At 41.3% G+C, this 12051-nt stretch overlaps 1 protein-coding gene across 5 annotated transcripts; it reads left to right on the top strand.

Annotated features, from left to right (window-relative positions):
• Positions 1-28: 28 nt before the first annotated feature.
• Positions 29-11644, top strand: zgc:112982 (uncharacterized protein LOC503771 homolog). Of its 5 annotated transcripts, none has more exons than XM_067486640.1 (12): positions 29-233; positions 1120-1163; positions 1318-1986; positions 2428-3243; positions 6244-6413; positions 7003-7123; positions 7379-7451; positions 7773-7909; positions 8122-8227; positions 8365-8473; positions 9314-9380; positions 11038-11644. In XM_067486640.1, exons 2-11 carry the CDS (start codon positions 1129-1131, stop codon positions 9334-9336), a joined length of 2259 nt encoding a protein of 752 aa, XP_067342741.1. In that variant the 5' UTR covers positions 29-233; positions 1120-1128; the 3' UTR covers positions 9337-9380; positions 11038-11644. The 5 variants fall into 5 exon arrangements, with proteins under 5 accessions (XP_067342741.1, XP_067342738.1, XP_067342743.1 ...); XM_067486637.1 differs by having other exon boundaries at positions 30-233; positions 8359-8473; XM_067486638.1 differs by having other exon boundaries at positions 104-128; positions 8359-8473.
• The last annotated feature ends 407 nt before the right edge of the window (positions 11645-12051 follow it).

The following is a 12051-nucleotide window of genomic DNA, read 5'->3' on the forward strand; positions in this document are numbered from 1 at the left end:
GACCGCATCATAAGCGCGTGGCTTGTTTATAGTGGCGCTTTCCGTACGCGAACTCAGCCATTTTCCGAACCTTGGTGGAAGGCTCGGCACATGCAGCTCGCTTCACGTGACGCCTGCTCATAAATAGGGTTATATTTAAACATTATTAACTGGTGTATTGCCGTATTTCGCTGTGCATGTGTTCGTTTTAGCTAAGCTTAGCCGCGGCCGCCTGGCGTGTATCGTCAACAGAGGTAAGCCAACCACAGACAACTGCGTAACGTTAGCTGCTCATTAGCTTTTAGCAAGAGAAGAGTTAGCATACGGAAAAACCGCTTGCTTTAGCTCCGCAGAGGCTTTGGGATTGTAACGGAAAGCCCAGCATGGGCTGTGTTAGGAGCTCTTGACGCGCCCCAAGTGTTCAGGGAAACAATCATTTAAAACGTGCAAAGCTTAGCTAGAGAGGAATCTAAACTGGAGTTAGCTTAGCTTAGCTTGTCATCTCACTTTGATGGGATATGAAGACAGTTGGAGGTCGCTGACGTTTTCTGAATTCATTTTCCTGTTAGACCCTGTAAAAGTATTAAAAGCCTTGAGTTCCTTTTCAAAAGTGCTAAGCTAATATAATCCGGTTTGCTGTCAGTAACATTAAAGTTTTATACGCACACATATAAATATGTATACACTTTTTATGGATGTTACTGGATGGATGGATGTTACTGTTGTGCTGAATTCATGGAAGTCCACAAAGCCAAACCAGTGCTGTCTAAATCCTTTTTTTAATTTTATGATGTAACTGTTTAAAGACACACACACAACTTAATATTTTTCTGAAAATTACAGCAATGTCGTATTATTCTGCAGCAATTGTTCTTTGTTTGACGATTCCAGACTCTTCCCTGATAGATTGATACATTAAAATGCTTTTATGAGAAACAAACTTTTATGTGTAATTTTGAGGGTTCATGTTAATATCCCCCCGACCCTCTTCACATGAACTAGACAATTGGGGAAAAACATTTTTATCATATACTATGAAAATAATAACTATCCTTGTTAAGATACTTTGATTAATTTATTAAATGTTTTGCGGCACATTGTGGTTTACTCGTAATTAAACTTACGATTTTTTTCCTACAGGTTGAGAAAATGTCAAGACCACGGTCGCGATCTCCACATTACAGGTATAACTCATTACATTTATTTTTATACTCATATTTTTGTCAGCTTGATAATTTTCATTCACAGTGTAAATGCTAATTTAATATTTCACACGATTCAAGTGATTACAAGTAGTGAGTTTTTCTTAATTTTTTTCCCTTCTGTTTATCATTTCAGGAGGTTCCCTTGGGAGGAACCAGACTTTGATCCTTACAGAGTCCTTTCTGAACTGGATGGGAATCCATTGGACAGGAGCAACCGCACCAGAGATGTTTCTGAAGAGCACTGGGACTACTTCAGGGAAGACGTGTATCCAAAAGGCCAGAGAAGATCCCCTCCTTTCCTTGATGACTATAGGCTTAGGGATCGACATCCTCCAGAACAGGAGGAATTTTACCAAAGGAGGCTGTCGCACCATTTTGATGTGCTGGGCTGTGACGACCGGAGGCTTTCGCCATTGCGTGATGTAGGAGGAGGAGAAGGATGCCGAGGAGGTTTTAGAGAACGCTTAAAGCGTTTTGAAAACAGGGGGAGGTCGCCCCAATCACCTCCAAGGTTGGCAAGGGAAAGATCACTGCCAACATCACACTCTCACTCAGACTATCAACAGAGAGAGGCGGGGATGAGCTGGAGAAGAGAGGAGCAGGACAGAGATCGAGGGAGGTTCAGAGATCTCAGTCCCCGTGCAAGGTCAGATGACAAAAGAGGGGGAACAGGTAGGGAAAGAGGAGGAAGGAGGAATTCACAAGGTATCAACAGAGACAGACGTAGGGAAGAACCACATCAGGAGAAGAACCCTCCCTTAAAAAGGCAAAGAAGAGAAATGGATGACACCAGTCACCTTGGGTAAATTTTAAGGAAAATGCTTGCAGCACTATTACAGGAAAATAAGAAAATGGAGAATGCAGGGGATTCTCATCTTTCGTATTTTCCATAGAGCAAAGTCTCAGGCTCACTCTGTCATCATGCCCTTTTTCCATGATGCAGAACAGTATTCTAACAAATATTGCATGGTAAAAATGTTTCTTTGCAAGATCCTCTGCTGATATTGTAAAAGTTCTGCATTTCAAGTGTGGGACCCTTCGATGGTAACGCAAACAGCATTAGTGGCATTACTGCCAAAACTATTTTAAAGATTTCATGCTACAGAGTTGATAGGTAAATCTGAAATTTGATATGAGAAAAATCCATAGCTAAATTCAAGTGCACTGTTAAAACGAGATGTGAGGATACAATGGATCCATGTGTCATTGTTGAACCATGTTACCTCCTCTTATGCCATCACAGGTACAGGGATGAGGAGAACTTTGGGGTCAAGCATTACTCGTTGGACACACCCAGAGATAGGTTTGGAGGGGACCGTCAGGGGAGCCTCCCCCACATGAGTGCGCGGAACTTGGGACCACTTGTTATCGAACATGGTCATGGCATCACAGACAGCAGAGAGTTGCCATGGTGGGAACAGTTTGAAGACCGCAGAGGTCTTGACCCTGACTTTGATCATCAACGGAGTCCCCGCCCATTGGCCTCCAAAGAAGAACATTTTAGGACCTCAGACAGCAGGTTGGGTGATCGAGAGGACACAATGGGATACCATTTTCAACATAATTTAAGACAGGCAAACTATCCTGAAGCTAGAAGGAGCCCTATACAACAAGTTAAACCAAGCCTCACGAAATATGGTAATGAAGATGGTCCCACAAACCTCAAGGACAGGAATGGTCCTAACTCTGCACGGGGGAGGTTGGATCTCAGACAGAGTGGAAGGACTGGACCACCAAGGAATCAACCATACCTACAGCAAGCCTCTCGGGGATACCAAGATCTTCCTTGTGAAGAGCAAAGAACAGGGTGTCGACCCTTCAAGGAAGATTGTTACGAGGATCCCATTGAACAGCCTAAGTGGTCTGAAAATCACAAACAGTGGAAACTTGACAGGCCTGGAAGTCTGGACCGATACCCACCAAGGAAGGACTTGGACCCTAAAATGCCCCGTCAGAGGGAACATGGATGGAACAATCAGAAAACAAATAACATGACTGTGGTAGCAGAGGAAACGCTCACCATCAAAGTGGACATGAACCGACCTGTAAGCCAAAACAGGTAGAGTATTTTTATTTTAAATCAGATTAATAGGGGTGATGGGTGAAAGTTCACACTTTCTTAGTCTATGCTCATGAAGAAAATAAGAGGAACAAAGCACCATGGGGAATGGAGAAGACATGTTTTCGTCAGCTGGATTGGTTGAAGCTGATCCAAACGCTGCCAGGTTCTGGCCATTTACATGAAATGTTTTCCAGTGTCTATAATGCAAGGCATCGCTGGTACAAGCCTCTACCAAATTATATGCACTGTCTCATCTCATCGTCCAAGTTGGATCCATTCACAGAACCTTGCTCAGGTGGCAACACATTTTCAAGTGAAATGGTCTCCACTCAAAAATCTTTGGAGTGACATAACTTTACAAAGAAACATACTTCTTACCAAATGAAACACTCAAGAAAACCCCTTGCTGAAGAAATGGGTCTCCAGTAGATGTATGCATTCCTGGAGGAGAGCCTCGGAAGTGTTTTGGGAAACTGGTAGTGTGTCGCTGTCGTACACAAGCTGGAATCACCTCAACCGACATGATTTGCAGTTTTACTTGCATCTGATTCTACACATGAAAGAAGATAATTGGCACAAAGGAATAATAATACAGAACCTGCCGATGACTGAATCCACATTTTCTAATGTGAAAAACTCGACACAGTGGTGCAGTTATCAAGAACAACTCTGGACAGCTTGAAGAAAGATGTTTGGCAAAAGGGAACCATAATGTGTCGGATGTTTTCCTCCTCTGCATGTTGAGCCGGAGGCTGCTTCAACAGTACACAAGGATATTTTGGCAAGATCGAATGACCAGGAGACAGAGACATAATGTTTCTCCTAATGCATGCTGACTCAGCAGGCCAGTAAAACCATGAAATCTCACTATTTGAAGGGGAATGTTCTGCAGAGATGAACCAAGACAGTAATTATGCACTGTATTTCTGATTTTTGAAGACATAAAACATCAAGAAGAGCTGTTGATATTCAAAGAAATTGTAAAATGCGTCATCACTCAGTAAGCAGGATCTTGTTGGGGTGCAAATTCACGATCCCAATAACTACAATGGATTGTGTATGCAGGTGATCATTCTACAAACCATGTGGCACATTACGTCTGGTTCTCCCAATATTCACTTTTGCTCCTAATTTGAAGACATTCTTCACTGTCCTTTAAGTTGGTTACAGAAGATTAATCCTACCCAGTTGACCTGGTGGAGAAGGCGGCCTGCTGTTATTTCGGAAGGGATGTCCATCATTGCTGAGAGAGACTGGGTTAGGATTGGGTTAAACCTGAACGCTCAGAAATGCGAGCTTCAACTTTTAAGCAACACGGGCCTCAGGACAAAGCATTAAATGTTCCGAGACAGGAGATGAGAATCTGTGGTAAATTAATGTCAAAGTGTTCTGTGACGAAAAGATGAAGGGGGAAATGAAGATGCGTGACAAGTAGGGAAGAGGAAGCCATTGGTCTGCATGCCATTTTTGACTTCTGTAATCAAAAACGGGCCTGCGCACATTTGAAGGCTATGGGCCAAAGAGGAAGGACATGCTAACCAACATGATTTCTTAACCTGTGTGGTAAAATGGGTAGAATTGGTGCCTGTCCTCATTTGAGCAACTACTGCAAGATGTTTCCAACCACAAGCATACGGTGTTGTCCTAGTTTCACAACAGAAACATAAACATAAGCAACGAACATAAACATTGGACGTGTAATTACAATGAAAAATTGAAGTGCAATGCTGTTACAAGGAAACTTCTGCTGCAAGAAGAAAGTGACATGAAACATGTGGCAATAAATATCGTCAGTTCTGCTGAAGCCACAATGTGCTTTAAAATGGAGCACAACATTTGCACTGTTTGAAGAAGAAATCCCATGAAGCCATGGCCAAGCCAGGAAGGTAAAACATCAGTGTTGATGGAGGAGAAGATGCAACCTTTTATCAGTGCTGGAAAAACAGAACTCCGAGCAACGAGCACATGAGTGCTGGAAATTGTGGGAAATTGGTGAACAAAGATGTGCAAACTTCTGCAAAAAAAAACAACCCTAAATGGCTTCAGAATCTAAAGGAGGATCAATCAATCCTGGGTAAACGATGGGGTAAGTTTGACCAAAGGCTGGACAAGGCAGTCTGTCAACGGAAATACAGTTTTCCACAGGATTCATAAAACATGACTGGAGTCCATCTCTATACAGTATCTGAAAACAAGAAGAAGAAGAAGCCAAAGTGAAGATCGAATGGATCTCACAAGAAAAACAGTGTGAACTTTCACCCAGCCTCAAACTCACCTGTATAATAAAAAGTGAGAGGTCTTAATCTCCAACGGCTTTCACTTTCATATTTTTTTATTTCTTTTCTAATCCATAAAAATATTAATTGGTAGAGGTATGTATTTGTGTACTTATAAGCCTTCCCTCCAGGAAGTTGGGGGGGGGGGGGGGTCTAGAGTTTACAGCTCTTTGTACTTAAAGTAATTCCAATGCGTGTTGCTATATATGTAGGCTGTTTTAAATTGCAAGGTCGCGTGGGAATTCATGGGGGGTCGGGGAAATTATTTGTTGCGCTCACAACTTCCTGGAGGTACGGTGGGTTTCACCCTTTGAGTCAACACGTCGAGTGTAGTTATTGTAGACCTACCAGTTGAGCATCCCGTAAAAGGTAAGTATTTGGTAAGGTAATATTTTTCTTTTTACTCAGATTTAGCAAGGGCAGAATATTTTATTATTTTGTTTTTTTTATTTATTTTATTTTTGTTTAAAAAAAGCTAGAATAGAACAAGCAACTCCCTGGTGAATACTGCAAATCAGTACTCTCTAAAGTAATATAATTCAACATGAAGAACTGCGAGCTAATTTCTCTTTTTGTTTTTGTATTTTTTTTACAGTCACGAAATTTGCTAGACAAATATTTTTCTAGACAATACTGCCTTATTCAATGAAGGTCAGATGTTAAGGGCAGTTAGTTTTGCTTCTTGGCTACCGGTGTTGACTCTCCTCCTCTTCCTTGTCAGCTCGCTGTGTTACTCCTCGGACAGGCAGTTGTCTTTAGACCTGGTCAATGTGGGTCGTCAGCGTCTGGACTTCCTGCCCATGTTGGAGCACTCTGGGACGTACCGAGAAACTGCCATGCACACTGGCACTTTTGCCCAGGAAATCATTACTCTGGTGCATCAGGTCAAAGGTCAGTACGGCATAGACGCGTATCTATGTACGTATTTAGGTATAGTCAGGTACTTTTTTTTTTTTAAATGACTTTTGCTGTGTGTGAACATAGCAAGAGTCATAAAATGCTCAAGCTCCCCTGTGTTCATAACTTGTCATCCAGTGCCAATCTGCTTACATTATTTCGCTGTATGATTAAATTAGGTGTGTGTGTGAGTTGTGTTCATAAACTTTGTAAATTAGCAGATTGTATCCAAACCACATCTTGTAATTTGTTATTATTTGTAAGTTTTAGTTTACCTACCATTTCTACCAAAGCCTTTGTTGAATTTTCATGACCTGATGTAGCTTGTGATCGTGATCTCTGTGTCCGACATAACATTTAATGTTCCCAACAACGTCTATTGTCTCATTTAGCCCTTAGTCAGCAACCTTCTTTTTTTAACACATAAAAGCCCTGATGTACACAGGGTATTAGCTGATGAAGTTTGGTAGGAGAATTCAGCATGAAAGCCACTTGACCTTGTGTTAACTACTGACTTAATTTCAGCCATGTAAACAACCCAATTTAAAAAACAAAAACTTATTCCTAATGTATGTATTTACAGAGCAGTATTTCAGAGATGATGGTGTCACCCTCAATGAGCGTTTTTCAGCTCCTCAAAAAGGCAGCTGCTCTGAAGAAGAGTTGGATGTGCTAATGTTGGACGAGAGGTTTACCTCAAACAGGTATGTCTGAAAGTGGCATATGGGAATAATGTTTGTTGCTCACACTAGCAGTAGCATGACACCTATTTAATATGAAATGAAATACTTCTTAATTATTTTGGCAAATTGGCCACATGAAGTGCAATAAAAAACATCCTTGAATCATAATCCTCATCAAATAGTTAGAAATATGATAGCATGGTAAAACAAGACCTTTTTGCCTTATTATTTTTACCATTAATAATAATACCAGCCTTTAATTTTTTTTCTCTGCAGAGGGTTCAGCTTAAATATGAACTCCTTTCTTGATGATGACGTACCCCTGTTCTCCAGAATCATGCCCATGCAGGTAAATAAATTTAAACATCCTCAGTCTCCTAAATCCACCAAAATGTACAGAGAAATTGTAGCGTTCAAAACACGTTTTTTAAACTTCACAAAACAAGGTTTATATACAGCTGTGCAAAAGTGCTAATAAGCAGTTTAAAAATCCTAATGGGGGGGACATTGCAGGAGGAAAGGAGGGAAAGAAACCCCTTTTAAAGATTCTTTACATCATGCAGGTGCCTATTTTAGGTTAGGAAATGTCAGTGTTGCATCTGATTGAACCCACAGGTACTGTGAGTGGAGTAATGATGAAATATCAGTCTAATTATTGATGTGATGACAGGGTTTGAATCAGCATCCGGTGCGAGACCCAGGGGACCTGAGACACGACCTTGAGAGGAGGCGGCAGGAAAGACTTGAGGGGGTGAAAGTTACAATACCAGGGAACAGTTTATCCGCTCACTCCCCACTCCCACTCAGGTGAGGCCACGCTTGAGTGCAGTTCAACTCACTGAGATTATTGCCACCAAACAGTAACTCAGCTGACGTGCTGCTAACACCACCCTGGCAGAATAAAACTACATTTGGCTGCAGCAATTAAAATGACATGAAAATGAACTTGAGTGGCATCGAGGTGACTATCTCAGCGTTTCTTCGCTCAGATTTTCTCTATCTTGTTCATCTTCTGTCAGTGAGCTGGGTATGGGGTACAGTGACAAAGAGGAGATGGCTCAGATGGAGGATGAAGGATTCTCCAATTGGCCCCAGGAGAAAGGCAGGAGACGAGAAGGCAACATGGTGAGAGAAGTCCTGAAGTGCAACAGTGGAGTTTGACTTGTGAACTTTTACCTGTTTGAGTTTTCTTGATAGAGATTCCAAGTACTGGGGCGGACAAAGTAATTCTCAAAGCTATAACCCTCCTTTGTTAGGGACAGAGGAGAGACGTTCCCTCGAGAATGAACACTGGCCCCCAACGCAGAAACAACCGCGGTAGTAACCGGGGTGGACAAATGAGGCGACAGAACAACCGAAACAACCATGCAGGTAATTTAACACGTCTGCAAACCAGTGTATCAGCTATTTAGCATCCTCTCACTCTCCAAGATCTTGTTAAACAAACTAGTCAGAAACTCTACTGCCACCTCTCCTAGACACTTCCAGACCTCCACAGGTTTGTCATCAGGACCAACTGCCTTTCCACTCTTCATCCTCTTCAACGTCCTCCTCACTTCACTCTTACTAATCTTTGCTACTTCCTGCTCCACACCAGTCACCTCTTCTACTCTTCTCTTTCATTTTCCTCATTCATCAACTCTTCAAAGTTCTCCTTCCATCCTCCATCACTTCAACTTTCACCACTTCGTCCTCTGCTCTGCCTTTGTCCTCTTCATCGTCCTCACCACAAGTGTCATTTTATAACCACCATCCTGTGTTGTCTGGCTACAATCTCCCCTACCAATACTTTGCAGTCACTGATCTTTCAACAGTAATCCTTCAGATTATGTCACCATCCTCTTTGCAAAGTCTACCACCATCTGTCCTTCTGTGTTCCTGTCCTGAAGACCAAATCTGTCCATCACATTCTCATCACCTCTGTTCCCTTCACCTACATGTCCATTGAAATCTGCACCAATCACCACTCTCTCACCTCCGGAGATGCTCTGCATCACTTCATCTAACTCACTCCAGAATTTCTCCTTCTCGTCTAACTCACATCCTACCTGTGGTTCATAACCACTAACAACATTTAACATCACCCCTTCAACTTCCAGCTTCAGACTCATCAACCTGTCTGATATTCTTTTCACCTCTAGAACATTCCTCACAAACTCCTCTTTCAGAATAACTCCTACTCCATTTCTCTTCCTATCTGACCCATGGTAGAACAAGTTGAACCCTGCTCCTAAGCTTCTAGCCTTGCTACCTTTCCACCTGGTCTCCTGGACACACAGTATGTCCACCTTCCTTCTCTACATCATGTCACTACCTCTCTATCGTCCCTGTCAGAGTCAACATTCAAAGTCCCTACTGTCAGTCCTACACTCTTAGCTTTCCTCTTCTCTCTCTGGCTTGTGTCCCATTGCAGTTGCATTAGGTTTTTCAGTCTGTATAACTCACAAAAAACCAAACAAACAACTGCAACTCCTCCTTTATAGTTGATGATAATCTTTGGTTTTTATGACTCATAAAATAAAGGTTCAATATTTCCGATGACTTAAATTTCATTATGCGGCTGTTTGTGAGGACATGAAAGTGCTCACAAGTGACTAAACAGTTTCAGCTCAGTTGTTGTGTAACAAATGTGTAATTACCATCACACAGTGTTGTAGGATGTGTGCATCATCTGGTGTAAAATGTGGTCTGTTTATCTTGGCTGCTACACATTTACAGGCTGTGTTTTGACTTTCCCTTTAAAGCTAAAAACTTTTGCCACAGTAGCTCAGTGCAGTTCCCGTAGTAGGTCAGCAGAGGTGTGCTGTCTCACCTTTGCAAGTAGGACAGCATGTGAATTAGCAGATGTTGTTTAGTCTTTCTAGTTTTATTTCTTCAAGTAGGATCCCTTTTCTTTCTCTTTATCGCTCCCCATCTACATTGAATTTTAACCATTTAAACAGCTTTTATTCAAAAGAGGTTTTCTAAACGGACCACTTGGATAACAAGGAATCACCCATGTCACCAAATGTTGTTGTTTGTTTGTTTGTTTTTTTAAAATTCCTTCATTAATTATTTATTATGTCTGGAAAATGTTTTTTGGGTGAAGATTTCTTTATCACATTCAAAGGTCTAAAAAAAAAACAACAAAAAAACTGCATGTTGCTCTTGTATAGTTCATAAAACCCCTTAAAGCTAATTCTTAATTTGAATCTGCTACATACATAAAACTTAATTTGATTAGTGACCGTAACAGCAACGCTCAGGCTGCAGCTTGTGACTTTATCTGGTTAGGATTGTTCAGGCTACACGCTGAGGAACACAGCAACACATGAAATGGATATTGTGCAGCTTGCGTGAATAATTATTTGGTCCTCAGGGTTTAACATGCCGTATGAAGTAACCCGTTCAGAATAATCTCCATTGGTGTGAGCACACTGTTTTCTCCAGTCATTGCATCCGCAGAGATGAAAGCTGTTATACCAGCTCACGCTACTCTGAAACCAATGCCACCTCTCACCCTGTCTGAACTCAATAAATATCAGAACCACATTTTCCCCTACCATGTTGTGTTGGTGTCTTTCTTTCCGAACAACAGTTCAGTTCCTCCGCTCAGCCTCAGTGTGACACATTTAGTCGGATTTGCTCTGTGTTGAGCTCTGTTTATCCTTATTGTGTAACGGCGTTGTAGCTTTTCTGCAATTCCCCCTGGCAACTTCATGCTGAGGTTGTTGGGCAGCGGAATTTTCCCTTTTGACCTGCTGACTCCTCACCGTTTTAAGCAGGTTTCCCTGCCGTCCCACTTATCAGCTTCTAACCAAACCTGAACTTTTCCATTCACGCTGGTCCAATCCTCTTATTGTTCATGATTAATCTTTACACAGTCACCAAACTTCCTGACTTTGACCTGAATTTCTCTGTCCTCTTCTGTCTCTTTCTATCTTAACGGTTCCTAGGTCCAAACTGGTGATCGGACAGCTGGAGTGTGTGTCTGCGTCTATAAATGATTTTACAACTCGATACATGATGAACAGCCAGTTAAACCTGAGGCATTTTATCCTCGTCTTGGGCCGAATTGTGCCTGGGGTCTGATCAGCAGCACAGCAATGACATTTTGAACTCTGAAAAAGTTTCCGCTCTGTTGACTGAGTGGTGAATTTCTTTTATACATAATAGTGCCAGAGATTTACATTATGTAACTTTGTGTTCTGTTCTGTGTTTTATTGATTTGTGTCTATTACTCATCCGTCTTTTACTTTTTCTCTCTCTCCTCCTCATGTTTATGTATTTTTTTCATTTAAAACTCTCAAGATAAAATCAAAAATATTAGGGTGTTTTTGAATATCTCCTTGAAACAGGGGGAGTTTAAAGTGAAGTCAACAAAATCCACTGTGAACGTTTGATTACAGAAATACAATTGTAGGTAACTAATTGTACATTAGTTGATTTTATCTGTCACGTCATAAACAATCTTCCTGCCTGGTTAAGTACAAATTGACAACATAGTTCTGCTGAAGTTAATTCACCTCTGCTTATTGTCCAAATAAAAAATGTTATTTTCAATTTGTTTGAGTGTCCTTGCATTTAAGAGTTCACCTTGTGACATTTAAGGAGTGAGGTTTTCAATGGCCGCAATTTTGCACTTAACAAAACAACACGCAACAAATTTTAGTTTTCACTGATGAAAAGCACAAGTGGTATTTTAACCATGGCTCCGTTCTGTTGTTCCTCTTAATTGTGATGCTATCACAGGCACTTTCCTTGAAATGTCATTAACATCCTCAATTCACATACACTTGATGATACAACTTTGCCAGAGTTAAAAGCACTAGAAAAAAAATTAGAATTGTTTTCGTTCATTTGCAAGGTAAAAATAAAGATCCTTTAGAAGATAAGTCTTAGCTTGAAAGGCACCGATCAGGTCCTTTGCTCAGTCACTGTGATTAAACCTGCGTGTTTATATCTGGAGC

Source organism: Channa argus, chromosome 19 (genome assembly GCF_033026475.1).
Source record: "Channa argus isolate prfri chromosome 19, Channa argus male v1.0, whole genome shotgun sequence".
Lineage (NCBI taxonomy): Eukaryota > Metazoa > Chordata > Actinopteri > Anabantiformes > Channidae > Channa > Channa argus.

Bases quoted from the DNA above. Each gene is read 5' to 3' on its own strand.
- zgc:112982 (XM_067486637.1), top strand. From the start codon at position 1,129: ATGTCAAGACCACGGTCGCGATCTCCACATTACAG. The intron at 7,910-8,121 runs GTGAGGCCACGC...ATCTTCTGTCAG, and splicing joins CACTCCCCACTCCCACTCAG to TGAGCTGGGTATGGGGTACA. The intron at 8,228-8,358 runs GTGAGAGAAGTC...CTCCTTTGTTAG, and splicing joins GGAGACGAGAAGGCAACATG to GGACAGAGGAGAGACGTTCC.